Raw genomic sequence first — 19,784 nt, 5'->3', positions numbered from 1 at the left:
TGAAGCCTGAGAAAGAAGAGTTTAATTGGCTGTGACACCACTTGGGTCAACTTGTTGAAGCCCAAGTACTATAAATTTAAAGCCCAAGATTGTAGAGTAATTGAACCTATTCAATCTCAAATATAAATATGCCCAATGGCAGTCCATACTCCATAGTCCATACGTGATACAACAATTACAACTAAAATGCATATAATTAAACATAAAATTTGGAAAGAGATTGCAAATTACGAACATTCTAACCTTACGCGGCGACGCTGCTTTTAAGTTCATCAATCCCAATTCCCAAGCAGCCAATCCAAATCAGGATTGAATCTCTCCATTCTCACACTCTCATGACTAAAATCCTGCAAAGTAAGTTCCCAAATCTCAATTTTTCTATTCCCTTTTGCTGAATTAATGAAGTAATTTTTAATTCTGGAGCTAGGGAGTTTGAATTTTTGCTAAATAATATGAAGTTGGGGGTTTTGATTTGCGGACTGCTGAATTGGAATGATTATTTAATGATTGTAGTTCATTTAAATAGAAAGAAGCGGTGCGGAGACAGGAATGGTTTGTCGTATAGTTTCTCATATATTAAGGGTTTGTCGTATAGTTTATAACTTTCTTTAATGAAAGTGAATGGAATTGGTGTGGGAGTGTAGTTGGGCCAGGATATTTAGTTAATCATGTTTATTTGTTTAGTTATTAATTTTGTGTGGTATCTTTTGTTTGATCAGGAAAATCAGCAAATGGAAACATATTTGACAAAAAGGCCTTGAGTTTCAAGTGGATCTTCTATCATTAGGCAAGAGTTACAAGATTCAGACCAAATAATTGATAAAGATGAAGTTGAAGCTGACCCTGGTAAACGAAGTTCAATTGCAAGTTATGATATGAATATTCGTGATCAAATTCATAGAGAGTATGTAGCTAAAGGTCCTTTTTTTATTTAGTCTAACACCTTCACGGTGGAGGGTTGAGTAGGTCCCTCATCCCATATATTTCATCAAAAACGAAGAGGATACAATAAGACTATCCCAAAAGTGGATTCTCTCGAGAAAGCAAAAACTGCATGACCATTACAAAACTAAGGCTCAAAAAGAAAAAGCAAACAGCAACAAGCCATAAACTCAAACATGTGTTGAACAAGAACGCTAGCAAAAGCTATCAAAACCTAAAGTTGGGAAGCCCAAGCTGATCCTTTCTACACAGCGCCTTAACACGAGCAGGCGCTGATCTTCCTGTGTAAAAGGTCCTCATCCCTGGCTGAATGCCGATACCTGCCAGAAAATCAGCAGCTTTATTCCCTTCTCTAAAGATATGCAAAATTTTCCAGTTGATTCCCCTCAATTCCCGTCTGAATTTAGCCATGGTGATACAAACCTCACCCGGCCCCAGCTGCTCTAAGCTCAGCCACCGAACTACTACCTCTGCATCCATTTCAATCCATATCTGGGTGCCATGTTGCTTAGCCAAATGCACACCCAAGAGCAAGGCCGAGACCTCTGCTTCGAGCCCAGATTCTCCCTTGACATTAGTAGCAAATGCAGCAAGGATATCACCATCGTGATTCCTCACCACGCCCCCACCTCCCGCACTTTGTGTTGCCGGAAGGAAAGCACCATCCACATTAAGTTTAATCCACATAGGGTCTGGGGGTCTCCATTGAACTCTACCAACTTTCCTGGATCGAACTCCTCTACCCGCATCGTCCATGCCGTCCAGTCTCGGACAACAATCCTTCCACTGTTCTTGTCCTATTACTTTAGCTAGCATCAGGTTTCTCAGATGCAAGGTGACCTTCTTAATTATATTTTCAGCTTCAAACGCATTTTCCCGATGGACATTCTCATTTCTCTCCGTCCAGATATACCAAAGAATTAGGCAAGGAATTAGAACACTAAGGTGATTCTGAGACCTTATGCTCACGTTTCTCTGCCACCATCTTAGCCTTATCTCAATGTTTTCTCCTTCCTCGGCAAATTGAGGAACCTGAGGAAACCATCTCGCGAAGTGCTGCCACAATCTCCTTGCTGCACTCCCATTAACAAATAAATGCAATCTTGATTCCACGTTCGGTTTCTCACAACACCTACACTTGGATGCCAAATAAATTCCCCTCCATTGCAATTTTGTATCCACTGGTATTCTGTTGGCCAGCAACCGCCATAAGAACATGGATATCGAAGGGCTAATGCATTTCCCCTAGATGAGCTCATGGATAAGGCGTTTCTCCGCCCTGTTTCTTACTAAATCCCATGCCGAAGAGGATGAAAAATCACCACTGCCAGTTAATTTCCACCTTCCTCTGTCTCTTATCTCCCTATCAAAAGGAACTTGCAAGATTTCCTCAACGATTTCATCAGGTAAGCCCACCTCCTCCGCCAGAAGCCATAACTCCTCTTCATTCCATTGGTCTCCCACCCAAAATTCATTTACATTAAAGGGTTGTAAGAGAGCATTGGGACTGCACAGGTTAGCTAGCAATCCATTAGGCAGCCACTGATCATACCGGAAGCTCATATTTCCTTCTCCAAGCGCCCAACGGACCTGTTCTCGACATATTCCCCCTACCTTAAACATCTGTCTCCACATTGGGCTGAATCGGTTAGACCTATATGCCACCATCGGGAAGGAGACTGAACAGTATTTTTGAAACATGTATCGAGCCCAGAGAGAGTCTTGCTCTCTGAATTTCCACCACAATTTTATAGTAAAGGCTTCCACAGAATCCTTCAAACTTCGAAGCCCCAAACCCCCTTCATCCGTAGGTAAGCAAACCCTTTCCCATTTGATCCAATGAGTCTTCTTTGAGTTGTTGCAGGACCCCCATAAGAACCGAGCCATTACCTGCTCTATCTGCCTCAGTGCCCCTTTCGTAGGATCCAAAACCTGAAAGATATGGATCGGAATCGCCCCAAGAACACTCTTTAATAGAGTCAGTCGGCCCCCAAATGACAAGTGCATGTGACTCCAGCCATGTATTCTCGAAGATATCTTATCTCGAATGAACAAAAAGAGGTTGGTTTTCTTCGGTCCTCGATAAATAGGAACCCCAAGATACATAAAAGGAAGACACCCCTGTTGAAAGCCACTAGCCTCCTTAATCTTCTCCACCCAGTCTTGGTGTTTTTTATCAATGAAGAAACAACTTTTTCCCACATTCACTTTTTGTCCTGACACTTCCATGTAGTGCTTTAAATATTCAGACAGATTCAAAATAGCTGATTTCTGTGCCTGCGAGAAAATAATGATGTCATCCGCATATGCTAAATAAGAAACCCCCATGGTATACCTTTCCGTTCGATACATCATGTCCTTCTTCCCAAGTATGAGTCGGTCTAACAACCTTGATAAATAGTCTGCTGCCAAGATATATAACGAGGGGGAGATTGGGTCTCCTTGTCTCAACCCCCGGGAAGATTTAAAAAACCAGTTGGGCTTCCATTCACAAGCACCGAGAACCAACACAGAGAGATGCAATTCTCTATAAGCCTTACCCATTTATCTGAAAACCCCATCCGCTTCAGAACCTTGAGTAAAAATGGCCATTGTACTCGATCATAAGCTTTTTCCATATCTAGTTTGAGAACCATATTTGGAGAAGTCACTCCCTTCCAGATTTCATGGAATAATTCCTTAGCCAAGAGCACATTATCTGTCACGACCGCGGCTGATTAAGGATAATCTAACCACGGAATTTCGTGACTTAAAAAAAAGGGAGGGGAATGTAAGAAGAGGGGAAAGAAATTGGGGAAATTAAGAATAATTCCAATTTAGCTAATCAATATATATATATTAAAGGAAATAGTACTTAACGCGAGAGGCACTCGATCATACGGAATCGAGTGATTATTCATACATATTCAATTCATCAGAGTTTCAAGCGAAGTAACGTTGCTTGTTTAAAGGCATAGCGGAAGTAAAAGAACTCAGTTTCATGTATGAAGACACGAATCCCCGAGAGTTTATTCTTGATATGTTAACAGCACTCACTCCACCCGTCGCAGCTGAACCTGCACATTTAGAAATACATGCAGGGCTGAGTACAAAAGTACTCAGTAAACACATTGCCGAAAGATACACATATACATTTAAAAATATTGTCAAGCCATCATCACAGTAACACTCAAGGGTTTTTATTTAAAATACCTGAGCTTACTAAAGTCTTTGTTCGACTGCGCAGTCTAAGTTCTTTCATACTTTGCCATATCTGAACACCAAGTGCCGTGGAGATGGTGCTCTCCCACGGTCACCTACATCTTTCTCCAGCCGGGGAGGTGGCCACCTCCCAACGGCCTCCACTATATCATCTTTGTGCCGTGGAAGGTGGCCACCTTCCAACGGTCACCTGTGTACACTAATCCGAGTAGGGACACCACCCTCACTTGGACCCGAATTCGATTCTTACGTTCCAACCAAACAGATAGGCATAAAAAAAATCATTTATGGCAAGACAACAGCATTTGAACATGAACAACGAACATGAGTTCGAGTTTTCGCAACTATCAATTGAAAATAATTTTATTTTTATCCACATTAGTATGTAGGATAAGAAAGTTCACCTTGTATGACTTCCGAGGTTTCTAGCTATTAAATCCTCGTTTCACGGTGTTACTTTTTGAGAAAAGAAAAGGTCGGACTATACTTAGCTTCAAGGTTATAGTAGTTAAATAATGCATATAAAATCAGATTATTTTCTTTAATGGTTTTGGATTACAACATTATATTCTTAAAATTTAATCTGAAGATTTAATTTATTTCAAACTCAACTAGACTAGAAGATTGAACTGTAATTATTCATAAAATAAAATCTATGGAATCTTAATTGAAACATAGGCTAATATTTTTCTTAATATTAATCAATTTTTATTTTATTTTATTATTATTTTTTTCATAGAAAATTCCTATGTTCGTAAAGGACTAACATCCCTCATTTAATCCTAGCCTAGATTACTAAAACAATTGGGAATGGGCCTCTACTTAATTTACTACAACCATTAATTAATAGGTTGGTCTCTCACTTTTATTTTCTATAAAGTTTATACCCTTAGATTTAATTATTGTAATATTCATCTTATTATTTTATGTAGATTGAGGACTCGTCTCCAATTATGAGGATTTGTGGCTGCCCTTGTTGTCTTCGGTTTGCCGAGAAGCCATTTCCGGCAGATTGGCATCTCGTAGACATATACCTAGATTTAGTTTGTTTGTTTTTTTTTGTAAAGGCTCTAAAGTTTAAGTTTAAGATCTCATCACTTTATGCTTCTGACTATGGAGAATGTATTTTCTTTTTGTTAAATTCTATCACTATATGCTTATGTGTGATGAAATAATTAAGGGAAACACAAAATGGCTTCTGGTGTTACCTTTTTTTAAAAGACAGTGTATATTCAGTTTCCAGAGTCTGCACTTCCCGATGTCCTCGGTCCCACTTATTTCTTTTCTACTTCTTGCTTGTAGGAGTATTTGTGTTGGTGAGATTTTGTTGAAAGTGATGGGTGTGGAGTCATAAAAGTCGTATTTTATATACCTCCTAATCTTGCAATTGGTGTTATAAAAGGGGTGGAGCATTAAATGTTACTGACAAAGTTCATGTTATTCCCTTAGACAATTATCCTTCTGTCAGGTGAAAAACTTTTATCCTATGGTTGGAGAGGTTAGAGAAAGCTTAGAAGGATTAGGGGACGTCGATTATTTGCAGACTCATTAAATGCTCTCTGACAGATTGGTCTCTCATCAAACTTGAGGTGTAAGAAAAATATATGTATACATCCTTAGCCGCCCAAATAGATTACGCATATTTATCATTGATTTTGATTAGTTTATTAATATGTTATTCTCATTATTACAAATTTTATACAATAATTTATTATTGTATTTTAGTTTACTCATGGTAACCACACAACGTCTATTGCACGTCTCTACTAAGATCTCAAATATTAATTCTTTTAACATCAAGGAGGCGATCTGCTATTATTAAAATAAACATTAATTCACGAACATTTATAGTTAAGCCATTATTAATACCAATAATAGAAGATAGTAGCCTTGGTTGTCACATTATCACTCAATAGTCGCCCCTTGATAAAGCCGCTCTGATTTGGAGCTGTAACCTGCGGAATAAGAGGTGTTAACCTTGCTGTAAGGAGTTTAGTGATGATTTTATTCATAACATTGCATAAACTGATCGGTCTGAATTCAGTCCACTTTGTTGGGTTCTTCTTCTTTGGTATAAGGACAATCAGAGTTGCTGCAATGCCCCTCGGAATTTGAGCCCCAGAGAAGAAGTCCAACACCGCTTCCACCACATCTTTCCCGATAACCTCCCAGCAAGCCTGAAAGAACAAGGGCGAATACCCATCTGGACCAGCCGCACTCTCCCCATTAATTCCAAACACAATCTTTTTTACCTCCTCTGCTGATGGAGCCTTCTCAAGAAGATCCATACTCACATGTGGAAGAAGAGCCGTAAGGATATCCAAGTCCGGCTCTCCCAGTAGTTCCATCTCCGACGTCAGCAATTCCTTATAGAAATTCACAGCTGAGCTTCTAATGTCTCTATCATCAGTAAGGTTCTGCTCCCCAACCTCTATCATGTGTATTCTTGTTTTAATTCTTTTTTGTTTCACCCATCCTTGATAGAACCGAGTATTTCTCTCCCCTTCAGCCACCCACTTCAAAGCTGCATTTTGTCGCCAAAAGTCCTCTTCCATCTTCAGCCTTAAGATAAATTCAGTCGTTGTTTAATTCACCTCAGCTCTCAACATCGGGGAAGGGTTCTGTTCATATTTCATCTGGGCTTCCTGCGCCTTTTCCTCTGCTTCTTTTAACCTTTTAAAAATGTTACCGAAGACAATACGATTCCAGATTTTCAAGCTTCGCTTAAGCCGACTCAATTTCATTTGAATATTGATCATCCCTTTCGTGCCCGTGTCTTCTCTCTAGCTCTTCACAACCTCTTTCACAAACAAGTGATGTCTAGCCCACATATTCTGGAACCTAAAGGAAGGCCTAGTTCTCGGCCTCGGTACCCGACAACCCACAAGCAGAGGCCAATGATCAGAAAGTATTCTGGGCAGATTTGTTACTCTGGTAGTTTCAAAAATGCTCGCCCAACCTTCACCAAGAAAAACTCTATCAAGTCTCTCAAGAGTCTCCCCTCTTGCCCAAGTGAATTTCTGCCCATCCACCCCGACATCCAAAAGCTGGCAATCACTGATAGCTTCCGCAAAATCCACCATCTCCCTGGTTCTCTTCCCAACTCCTCCTTGCCTCTCATCCTCAGATACAAAGATATTGAAGTCGCCTCCCACAAGCCAAGGAAGGCCATCCATTTTGTTGCCAAAGTCCAAAGTTTATTCCACATCCCACTCCTTCCTTCTCTAGTACATTCACCATATGCCACCGAAATAAAGAAAGGTGCAGGTAAGGCAGGTGTAACAAGCCGAGCATGTAAAATCTGCTCCGAATCATCCCATCCATCTACTTCGAATCCCTCCTCAGCAAACAACCATATTTGTCCATTACAATTAAATCCCCTAAACTGTAAACCAAATTTCCTGCTAAAGAAGTCAGGTCTCGGTTTTGTTAGAGGCTCAATAACTGCCAATACTGAAATCTTATGTTCCATAATCAAACGTTTGATGTCATTTTGGGTGTTCACATTAGCCACACCCCAAGCGTTCCAAATCAACATATTCAGAGACATATCAAACCATATCAGTTGAGGCCTCTGCAAGAAGCCTTCCTTTCTTTGTCTTACTCTCCTCATCATCCATCTTAAGTAAATCTACCATTCTTTTATCCGCTGACTGACCCCTTTGTAATCTGGAGTCATCATCCGCTTCATCCTCATACTCCCAATCTTTTTCATCTTCATAAACCTCCGGATCAAAATCCCCATTAGGAAGCAATTTCATGTAGCGAGTTTTTGATTTAAGGCCTTTCGCTAGATCAGCAAAAGAGCTTTCAGAAGCCTCCATGGGTATCGAACTTAGCAAGGAAAACCTATTTTCAGAAACTCTCGGAGAGGAAACCCCACTTCTAGCCCCCACAAGTGAGGCACCAGGCTGAACCTGACCTTCATCCCCCGGCCACCCCTTCTGGCCCGAACCATCCCAGCCCCCCTTCCCCTGTTTCCCCCGCCTTTTATCATGGAACCAAGACCCCTCCTCATCCTGCTCCCTCCCCCAACATTCCTGCAAACTAATATTGGACCCAGGTGGCACCAAAGGTCCTTCATCATTGCCCATGGTCTTGCTCACAGGTTCCACCCCCAACCCCTGTCCCAAATTGGCCTCCAACCCTTTTCCCAAATCACCACCCTTAACCCCCAACCTCTCCTCCTCATTCAGCAAGCTCGTTTCTGTTTTAGAATTATAGTTCCTCCTCGCCGGCTTTTCTTTCTGACCGTTAGCATAGCAACTATCTCTAGAGTGTCCAACGTGCTTACAGTACTGGCAATAAAGGGAAATGCGATCCCATTTCACTGTTTGTCTGACCACTCTTCCCTGTAAATTTTGAACTATCTCACCCACCGGTGTCTTGGATATGTCTATCTCAATACACAGCCTAGCGAAGGATAATCTTGAGCGAGTGATTGTCGCATGATCTACCTGCAAAGGCTCACCCAATAGACTTCCAATTGCAAACAAGGCAGATTTTTCAAATAAATGAATAGGGAGTCCAATCAAATTGCACCAAATAGCAGCAATAGGTGATTCAAAGAACGGATCAAAATCCGGTGTCCATTTAAATACCCTCATAGGGTGTCTATCAACAAACCACACCGTCATTCCATTAGAACCACTCAGCAGCTTAACATAATCATCAATCAACTTAAACTGAATCAAAACATGTTTAGCATTTATGTATCTCCATGAAAATTCTCCTACAAACCTCATACCTTGTAAGGCCCTCTGAATTTGTAAGGATGAAGGGAAAGAGTGTGAAAATTTACCCACTACTGCATAGCCTAGCTTTTCAGCAAGGAAGGAGGTTTCTGCACTAGAGAAATGGATTGAAGGGAGCCCTGCGCTTTCTCCAGGAACACCAATTTTCACAATCTTCTCCTAATCAAAGCTAACCGATAAACTACCCCTTGTATTAGTACCTCCAGCCAAGGATGCCTTGTAGTTCTTTCCCCCTGCCCGCTTAAAACCCTCAGCATTCGAACTCTGACCCCCAACATGCCCTCCTTTGTTCATATTTCCCCTCCCTTCTACAATACTACTTTTTCCCTTCTCCCTAGTGTGTCTCAAGATTTCTTTGCTCAGAGGGGGGAAGTCATCGTCTATTCCATCCATACCAAACTGTGGTCCTTTACAGACTTATCTTCCCCTTTCCCTTCCAAACGATTCAGCTCCATCATCAGACATTCCCGCCCTGGATCCCCAACAACTGCTTCCGGTGTCACCTGTTCAACAATAAAATCCATTTCCTGCAAGGGTTGCGCAACCAAGTTCAGAGCACAAACATTCAGAACCCCCGCCGGAAGCAATTCCTTCTGCCAAGCTTCCTTGAGGTTAGACTCCACAGGCCGTGGATCAAGGTTACCCTGAGCAATCGGACTTTCTATTTCCCCCACATTCTGATCCTCCACCGTCGCAGCACCCTCAACGATAGGAATAACATCCATCACTCCCGACCCCTTTCCCCTAAGCTCTCTCTTCCCCTTGCCCACCTTAGAATCAAGCTCGTCGAACCCCTTCAACCCCAAATTCCTCAAAGCCCTACCCCGTAAACTCTCTTTCCTCATCTCCGCCATTCGCATAAGCGGGGATTTAGGACACAATTTTGCCGGACGACCACGAGAGGACATAGATTTCGCCGGACGTCCCCTTCTTTTCGGCGATCGCTTACAAGCCGGCGCATCAGCTTTGCAATCATCAATTGAGATCCCCAATTCCTTCTCTGTAACATCCCTAACCGAAGGGGCCTCCTCCGCCCCCACTGCCATTCCGACCCTGTCGCAGAGAACTCTACCTACCGAAGACGAAGCCTCCAAGCAACACCTCACACCACCAGAAACAAGGATCAGCAAGGAAACAGAAATCCGCAACAAGAAACGAAGGAAATCTCAGATCGGCCACTGTGAGAAAATCGCCACTACACTATGTGTAAATCGCACATAGTGAAGAGCCCCCCATGTAGCTAAAGGTCCTTGTCACCAAAAGGTCTCAATTTAAAAAAAAAAACACGTCAAGGAAAAGACAATTTTAGATATATTTGGTACAAGGATCGTAATTGGCTTTAATATAGTGTCTTGAATAATGTCGCATATTGCTTCTATTGTTTTCTTTTCAAACGTGATTCTGTGTCACCGAGGGATGAAGCATTTACTACTGATGGGTTTTCTATTTGGAAAAAACGCACTTGAAAAGTTCAATAATCATGTTGGAGATAAGAATAGTTCACAGAACAAAGCAAGAATAGAATATGAAATTGTTTGAATCAAAGGCAAAGTGTGACTTATGTTGTTCGTAGAGGTACTACAACAAAAGAGAAAGAATACCGAATTCTTTTGACTGCAACTGTTGATGTTATTCGTTTTCTATTAAGTAAGGTTTGCCTTTTAGGGGACATGACGAGTCATCTACTTCTTTAAATCAAGGCAATTTTCTTGAGCTGTTAAAATGGTATGGTTTGAGGCATGATGAAGTTGGTAAAGTAATATTGAAAAATGCTCTAGGAAATAATTAAATGACATCTTCGTCAATTCAGAAAGATGTAGTTAGGACTTGTGCAGTTGAAACTACACTTGAAATATTGAGAGAGCCTGGATATCGACTCTTTTCTATCATGGTTGATGAGTCTCGGGATTACTCAACAAAGGAGCAAATGGTTATAAGATTTGTGAACAAGAAAGGAGAGATAATAGAAAGATTTTTAGCCCTTGTTCATGTTAAAGAAACTAAATCAATTTGCTTGAAAGAGGCTATTGATTCTATATTTGCTATGTTTGAATTATCTTTGTCAAAAGTGAGAGGCCTAGGATATGATGGAGCATCAAACATGAGAGGTGAATTGTAATACCCCAAATTTATAAAATAGAAAATAGAAAAAAATAGAAAATGGAAAAATAAGGATTTGACTTTATATGTATGTGATAGTTAAATTAATAAATAGAAAATTTATTAGTCAAGGTATATGAAAAATGATAGTAGTGGATGAATTGAGTTCTTCTATGAGGAAAGAATATGAGGAAAGAATAAGATTGTAATATCCCAAACTTAAAGAAGTATAGAGTTAAAAATTAGATTTATAATTTGTGGTTTTATTCATATTTTTATTAATTAGATTAGTTTAGAAGTCAAATAAAATAAAAAGTTAAGAAATGAGAAAGAAAATAGGATAAAGAAAAAGAGAGAGAAAAAGAATATGTAAGTGAGGTGGAGTGTGGAGTGAAACATGTCCTATGTGGGAACTAAAGAAATGTAATAGTAATAAAATAAGGAAAGAGAAATTGAAGAAAGAAATAAAGAAAAGAAAAAGGGTGTTGGAATAGGATCAACACAGAAACTCTCTCTTCCACCCTCTCGGTAATCTATCTACCGCCGTCACCAAGATAGCTCCAGCAAATCCACCATGATGCAACTAAGCCACTCTGATAACCCCAAGTCCTAATTTTCTTTAGCTCTTCTAATTTCAGAATTTGAGTAGTCAAACCCACTTCCCAAATTGTTGAAATTAGAGGTTAGATTCTTCCACAGCTTCCATATTTTTGTTTCTAAGTGTAGTATTGATGTCAATTAAAGTGCATGCCCCAAGTTGAATAGGATGGGGAACTAATTTTGCCTTTTGTTCTAGCTTTTGAATTTATGACTTTTAATTGAATGTATTGATGAAATATAGTTCTATTATTGATTCCTTGCTTGGTTTGGGTATGAAAACAGAAATTAATTGTGGTTTTTGTAGGAGTCGAAAATTAGGGTTCATAGAATTGGGGGTTTTGTAGTTTTGATGATGATTGTGTGTAAATTGGCTTTAAAAACTTGCAATTGGGACTATGCTATGGTATAATATGTATGAAAATGATGAAAAATCTGATGTTGGAAATAGTATGTGGCCATAAGCTTTTGATATGAATTTTAAAGACTTCTTATTGATATTGTGATACTACATAATGTTGGGGATACTTTGTTATGAAGTTTTGTGTTGTTTATTGATATAATTATAAGCTAAAAATGATTTGGTAAAAGAGGTTTAAATGTTGGTTGATATTAAAAGGATTTTGGTTAAAGTTTTAGATTTAAAATGCCAATAGATTGAGAAGAACTGTAAAGTGTGGTGGCTGTCCATATTTGAAAAACTAAATAAGTTTATTTTGTAGAGAAAAAACTTTGGGACTTATAATTTTTGGGACAGCCGCTGTACTCTCTTTCCTAGAGTTTTGTTTAGCCTTATCATGTTATTCTTCTTCTTCTGGATATAAAGTAACTTGATGTGCTTTAACTGGCTATATATGATTTAATGACTTTGTTTTGGGGAGTATTTGTGTTATGAGCTAATGAAAACTTAAGTTCATGTTTAATAAGGTAAAAGAGAAATAGAAGTTGGTTTTGATTTGTGATTTGAGTGTTAAATATATGTGCTTCTTTTAAAAATAGGCAAACCAGATTCAAGTGGAAAGACAAGATCTTGGAGGAAACGAATAATTTAAAAGGAGTTTTATTGACATGAACAGGTAGTGTACACGTATTCTATAATTTAATGTCTTTTACTTTGATTAAATATTACTACGTGTGTCTATGTAATTGATATACTTGTGCGGTTGAGCTTAAGGAGGTATTTGAAATATATGATACTTCTGCAAATACGTTGGGATAATGTGGAATAGTTGATTAGTGATCAAAGTTTTGTGGACTGTATTTAATGTGATATGACAGGAATGGTGATATTGAAATGTAAGATGATGGAGAATCTTGGTTTCGTATGTAAAAATTGTAAGTATGCCTATGATATGTTGATAGATGATATGTACCCTATATGGGTAATACATAATAGATGCCTTATGATAGGCCTATATGATAGATGCCCTCATCGGGCTACTTATAGTGAGGCTGAACTTGAGGCTGAATGTGTTATTTATTTGATAAGTGATTGTTGTGCTTTAACATTAATTAAATGGTTGTGATTCTCTCATAGTATATATACGTTGCGTTGTCCGATAGAAAGCGACAAGGATGATGCGTTATATTGTGTTATGTGTGCTATTTAAATAAGATTCAGAAAAGACATATGTGCCTAAAATAATCTGCAGTGAAGTGACTATCTCGAAAGCTATATATTGTGTTGAATGATTTATAAGATGAAAAGTTGTCTGAATGACTTGCTATATATTTGTGCTATAGGCATTTATGGTTTTATTTAACATATGGCATATCATTACTGAAAGTAATTCATTATTTATAAATGAATCTGTTGGTTGTTGATTTGATGGAATTATTTAAGGATTGAAAGGAATTTATTTGAAAATGATACAGGTACTTAAATGGTTATGATGTCTCAAACTATATTATGATGGTTGATAAATAAAGTGCCGAATTTGACGGGATAGCATGTTATACTTGCTCTATATTGAGATAAGATAATTTTGGTAGACCGATATCTTGTTATTATTGAAAGTGGAACCGGTTTATATGATTAGGTTTGTTATGTTAGTTGACAGATTTGTTATTATATGAAATGATATATTGATTGCTATCAGATCGAGAAATGTAATATAGATAGATGGTGTACGACTTTCCAGGTAACAAAGCTATTTGTTTTGTAATGGATATCGAATAAAATTTTAGGGACTATATTCCTAAATGTGATTACACTACGAGTTTAAGCTCACCCCTTCTTCTCCTTTTGCAGAGTATAGTAGTGAGGAGTCTCGCTAGTTGGGCAGCTGCACGTCACTGCGCGTGTCTAGTCACTATCTCTTTTGTCGATAAAGTTACAGTGGTAGAAGTGGCATGCTACTTGAGGATTTATAGACGTGTATAGTTGGATAGATTTTTGTCGTATCATATTGATAATTATGTATTAGTGTGTATTTGTTTGTCGGAAAAGGAAATATATATATATATATATATATATATATATATATATATATAGGGATGTATTCAGGTCAGAACGCTAAGTATAAGTAAAACTCAAAACACTTGCAGTCCATTGGATCTTATGATCTAACGGTTAGATTAATGTCATGTGTCATCTAATGATGTAGAATTTTAGACTAATAATGTAGCTCAGATAATAATGTAGCATTTTAGTTTAATAATGTGCAGTTTTAGTCTTACAATGTACATTTCTAGTCTAATAATGTACCTCGGCTAATAATGTAGATTTTTAGTATGATAATGTAACTAATCACAACCATCCAATCTAATGATCCAAGGGTTGTGATTAGTGCTGTGTTTTACACTAAGATGCTGTAAGGACCCTAACACACCCCTATATATATATATATATATATATATATAGTTGTGATCAATGTCGAACTCTTCTTAAAGACCGAACTAGAGACCAAATTTGGGCCACTCATTTTTCTTTATCTTATGATTATGATTAATTTAGAATTAATTTAATATTTTATTTAATAAAAACGTTTTTAATTTATTTTTTTTTAAAAAAAATTAATAAAATTAAATTCTTTTTGAATTTTTTTAGAATTAATTTAATATTTTATTTAATAAAAACGTTTTTAATTTATTTTTTTTAAAAAAATTAATTTTTAAAAAAAAAATTTTAATTTTTTTAGAATTTTTTTTATTCGATAAAAACTTGCTGGAGTAAATAATGAACTATATTCACTATATAATGAACTAAATGAATGTATGTTATGAAGTAATTTTTCGCATTCATTATATACTGAATTTACTTCAACTGAAAGATAATTATGTCATAACACATTATGAAGTAATAAAATAATAAAATGAAGTAATAAACTAATGAAATGAAGTAGTAAACTAATGAAATGAAGTAATAACATAACTGTATGAAGTAATAAACTAACGGAATGAAGTAATAGCATAACTGAATGAAGTAATAAACTAACGGAATGAAGTACTAAACTAATAGAATGAAGTAATAACATGATTGAATGAAGTGATAAACTAACGGAATGAAGTAATAACCCTAAACCCAACTAAAAGATAATTATGTCATAACACATTATGAAGTAATAAACTAATGGAATGAAGTAATAGCATGACTGAATGAAGTAATAAACTAACGGAATGAAATAATAAAGTAATAGAATGAAGTAATAGCATGAATAAATGAAGTAATAAACTAACAGAATGAAGTAATAGCACGACTGATTGAAGTAATAAGTTCATAACATACATTCATTTAGTTCATTATGTAGTGAATATAGTTCATTATTTACTCCAGCAAGTTTTTATCGAATAAAAAAAATAAAAAAAAAAATAAAAAAACTAAAAAAAAAATTAAAAAAATTAAAAAAAAATTAAAAAAATTAAAAAATATATAAAAAATCTAAAAAATATAAAAAATAAAAAAAAACGTTTTTTTTTAATAAAATATTAAATTAATTGTAAATTAATCATAACCATAAGATTAAGAAAAATGAGTGGCCCTAATTTGGTCTCTAGTTCGGTCTTTAAGGGTGGATTTGTGGTTAATAGGACTATATATATATATATATATACACATATGGAGAGTCGGGTTCTTATTAAGAGGTTGAGCATTACCAAAAGGTGACACCAATTATTCGGTTTTGTAAAACGAGTAAGGGGTGTTACATGAATTCAATGGATTGAAAGCATTAATTTTAAAGGAAAACTCATCTGCTTGGTATGTCCATTGTTTTGCCCACCAGCTTCAATTGGTTTGTGATTTTTATAATTTGTCTCAGAAAAATCAATATGTATGTGATATTTTTAGTTATCTTGGCTTAATTGTTACATTATTTGGATCTTCTTGCGAAAGGGCCGGTCAACTTTGACAAAATGAACATGATAGACTTGTTCAAATGATGGAGAACATGGATATTATAACAGGTGAAGGCAAAAATCAAGAAACTTTTTTGAAGAGACCGGGTGACACTCGGTGGGGATCTCATTATACCTCCATAATTCGTCTTGAAAGTATGTGACCTTAGGTAACAGAAGTGCTTGAAACCGTACATATTGATGGAACTGAGATCTCAACAAGGGGAAAAGTGGTAGGTGTTCTACAAAAATTGGAGTATATGAATTTGTATTTCTTATGATCTTGATGAAAAAATTGTTAGGAATGATTCAACCACTGATTGAGAATGTTAAAGAAAGCTTAAGATCATTTCGAGAAGTTGGATGTGATACTTTCTTGCAACAAGTGGATAATTTTTGTGGGGCAAATGACATTGCTATCACTAAAATGGATGATGTTGCTCCAAAACGGATTTGCATGAGGAATGGTACAAACATCACTAGCTACCATCATTACAGTGTTGAAATATTTTGCCAGGTAATTTGATAAAATTTAATATCTTATTAATTTATTACATTAGATTTATTTTTATACTTAATTTTGCTTGTACAATTAGATCATTGACTTACTTATGCAAGAGATGGAAAATCTTTTTTCTGAGTCATCTATAGACTTGCTTCGTTGTATGGCATGTCTGGATCCGAAAAATGACTTCGCCGCTTTTGATGCTGATAAGCTTGCTCATCTTGGTAGCCTTTATCCAAAGGATTTCTCATTGAATGAACGTACAATGTTGCTTGAAGAACTTGAACTATTTGTTGGTGTGATGATAAAAGGTGATCGATTGATTGGTATTGAAGATTTGGGTTGCCTAGCTCGAAAGATGGTAGAAACTAAGAAGCATATATTTTTTCCAATAGTAGATCGCTTGATTGAATTGATATTACTCTTTACCTTTGGCAATTGCATCTGTTGAAAGAGTATTTTCTGATAAAAAAAATTGTCAAGACTGATCGACGGAATAGGATGGGAGATGATTGGTTGAACGATCGTTTGGTGATATATAGAGAAAGGTCCATCTTCGCCCTTGTCTCTAATGAAAGAATCTTGACACATTTTCAAGATATGGATACCCGTAGAAGTCAGTTGTCGCAATTAACGGATGCAAGTGCTACTTGAATTGTAATATGTTAGTTTTATTATTATCAAGAAATATATATTAAAGTTAATGATATTTAATATTTTATCAGTTTATTTTTTATATTGCTTCGCCCCCTCCGTTTTAAGTCTCTGGATCCACCACTACTCGTACTGCAACAATTTAAATTAGAGGGTATTTTATCGCAACCCAAACACTAAGGAAAATAATATCATAACGCAAACATTATAGTACAATGTTGATTTGGACCACACAACAATGTGTTTCTTGACGGAGTAGCCATCGAATAATATCTACAAAATTACCAAAGTTAATTCATAATTCACCAAAATTGAACCACGTATTATTAACTTTATACCATGTTGGGGTTGCAGCTGAAGATTTTGCAGAATAAATAAATTAGCAAATGTGATATATTGGGTTGAATATCGAATCATTACTTTTCGTGCAATTCAAACAGGTTGCATGCTGGGAACACATATAATTCATGCATAAGGAATATACGCCCTGATTCATGAATTCTACTGATAGATTTCATTTCGTCAAGCTTCAAAGAATCGAAGTGGTTTGCTTACTTCTCCACGTGAAGATCTTTGTTCTCGACCATGGATCTTCTATTCTGCTTCCCAAACTCAATTTTTGATCTTTGGGTGGACAAAGTTTATCAAAATCAGAAAGGACTTGACTAGAGAAGGGACATAATTCTCTTGCACCGAGAAAAGAAATATTCAACCACCATTGTAAGAGGGATGAAAATTATAAGACTCAGGTGTACTATGTCTCTTGTCTAGTATCCTTTATATAGAGTTATTTGGCTAGATCATGAATCTATGGAGGTTGGACATGGATAATTATTTAGGTTTTCACTCATTAAAATGAAATCAATTTAATTCAAATCCAATTAAATATTATATCCGTGTTTAAGATATATATAAATATTCATTAATTAATTCTAAGTTTGTTGTTTGACTTTTAAATACTTAACATCCTTTTTCAAGAGTGGTCTAGTTTAGAAACTTTATTTGTCATTTGATGACTAAATTTCAATTGACCAGTTTTCTAAATAACAAAGCTTCTTTACTTATACCTCTTGTGGATATTATCAAATTGAACTCGTCCGACATATGATTCATTGCAATAAAAAATAGAGGGAACATCTTTTCAGGTCCATGATCTTTGCCAAAGTATCATTTTAGGTCCGTAAACTTTGAAAATATCATTTTAGGTCCGTGAACTACAAGTTAATATCATTTGAGGTATTTTGAACTTTTTCCGGACGAAAATGCCCTTAAGGCCTTCGAAGGGCAATTTGGACAATTCTTTCGCTACTCATCTTGCGTCAAAGACCTAGAGTCCAACAATTTTTTTACTACTCCTATTTAATTCAGTTACCATCCAAATTGAACTTAAATATAATTAAAATTTGCCGTAAAAAATATGTGTTAGTTTTTCAATTATTAGATGACTAATTGTAATGATAGTAAATTGGGACTTTATACTTTATTTTATTTTTTCAATCTAAACTGCATTTTATTTAGTTAATTTGTTTTAAAATTAGATAGCTATTAATTTGGATTGTTATTCGGAGATGAATTTCAAAATAGAGTCAATTAACATCTAAATTGAATTTAAATATAAAAATTTTTCGTTAAAAATTGTTGGATTTTATGTCTTTGACGCAAGATGATTGACGAAAGAATTTTCCAAATTGACCTTTGAAGGTCATAAGGGCATTTTCGTCCAAAAAAATTTCAAAATACCTCAAATGATATTAACCCGTAGTTGATGGACCTAAAATGATATTTTCAAAGTTTACGGACCTAAAATGATACTTTGGCAAAGTTCGTGGACTTAAAGATGTTCCCTCTAAAAAATAATAGCACCACTAGACATTAATCATCACTATCCTAAGATATCAGGATTCACGTGTTACAAAAGGCACACACACCTTTTGATAAATCAAAGTAGTGTATAATCAACTCAAAGTAATATCAACAATAATTAAGAAATAACAATCACCGAAACCTCATCTTTCAGTAAATAGCTAAGAAAGACGTATTTCATTGAAGATTCGTTCAACGCTATATACTACACTAGTGTCGTTTATTTCCTTAGTATGGATATTTACGGACTGACACTGCAACCTTTCGTGATAAATAGTCAAAACATATTTAAGAATAAGAATTAGACTTATTTCTTTCTTATACATTTAAATGTAAGTAACATGTATAAGCAAAACACATTGTAATAAAATATTCTTTCTCATTAATTAGTAATAATTGATAAAGAGTTTTTACATGTGTAACTACTCTAAAGATGTTTTAAAACATACTAAAACTCTAACATACTAATTAACACATAATACACTCTTTTTGTTTTAATTATTTATTACTATGACTCTTTTTTGCTTTGACTATTTATTAATTCTACCATTTAAAAAAATGAGTGTAAAAAGTAAGTGATTCAAGAAACGTGAAACATAGAGAGAGTACATAATTATATAATCAAAGCAGCAAGCCATATAAATGACGACATGGGTTTGGGAAACCTATTTTTTTGTGGTTTATCTGCCGATAAATGGAATTGTTCTTTTCTTACATGCAATATGGAGTAGTAATTTTCATTAGCTTCTAAAATATTAATTTATGTACACTTTATCCATAGAAAATAGTAGTAGCATTTTTTTTTTCAATTTTAGTCCACCTAATAAAATTAG

The 19,784-nt window shown here is 35.9% G+C and overlaps 2 protein-coding genes and 2 long non-coding RNA genes across 4 annotated transcripts; 3 read left to right on the top strand and 1 right to left on the bottom strand.

The window, feature by feature from the left end:
* The first annotated feature begins 236 nt into the window (after positions 1-236).
* On the top strand, positions 237-5,206 carry LOC125217709 (uncharacterized). Its single transcript, XR_007175790.2, has 3 exons — positions 237-354; positions 720-846; positions 5,076-5,206. It is a non-coding gene; the product is annotated as an uncharacterized LOC125217709 (long non-coding RNA).
* A 1,720-nt stretch (positions 5,207-6,926) lies between these two features.
* Positions 6,927-7,319, bottom strand: LOC148923227 (uncharacterized). The gene has a single exon (XM_089061432.1). It carries the CDS (start codon positions 7,317-7,319, stop codon positions 6,927-6,929), a length of 393 nt encoding a protein of 130 aa, XP_088917558.1.
* A 4,124-nt stretch (positions 7,320-11,443) lies between these two features.
* Positions 11,444-14,279, top strand: LOC125219280 (uncharacterized). Its single transcript, XR_007176102.2, has 3 exons — positions 11,444-11,679; positions 12,594-12,670; positions 13,846-14,279. It is a non-coding gene; the product is annotated as an uncharacterized LOC125219280 (long non-coding RNA).
* A 1,694-nt stretch (positions 14,280-15,973) lies between these two features.
* Positions 15,974-17,088, top strand: LOC125221009 (uncharacterized). The gene is made up of 4 exons (XM_048123134.1): positions 15,974-16,085; positions 16,232-16,446; positions 16,526-16,795; positions 16,918-17,088. The coding sequence occupies exons 1-4, from the start codon at positions 15,974-15,976 to the stop codon at positions 17,086-17,088; spliced, it is 768 nt and encodes a 255-aa protein (XP_047979091.1).
* Positions 17,089-19,784: the final 2,696 nt, after the last annotated feature.

Source organism: Salvia hispanica, chromosome 6 (assembly GCF_029641045.1).
Source record: "Salvia hispanica isolate PSC_SH4W2 chromosome 6, Shi_PSC_v1, whole genome shotgun sequence".
Lineage (NCBI taxonomy): Eukaryota > Viridiplantae > Streptophyta > Magnoliopsida > Lamiales > Lamiaceae > Salvia > Salvia hispanica.
The sequence above is the reverse complement of the archived record's forward strand: the minus strand, read 5'-3'. Positions and strand labels throughout refer to the sequence as shown.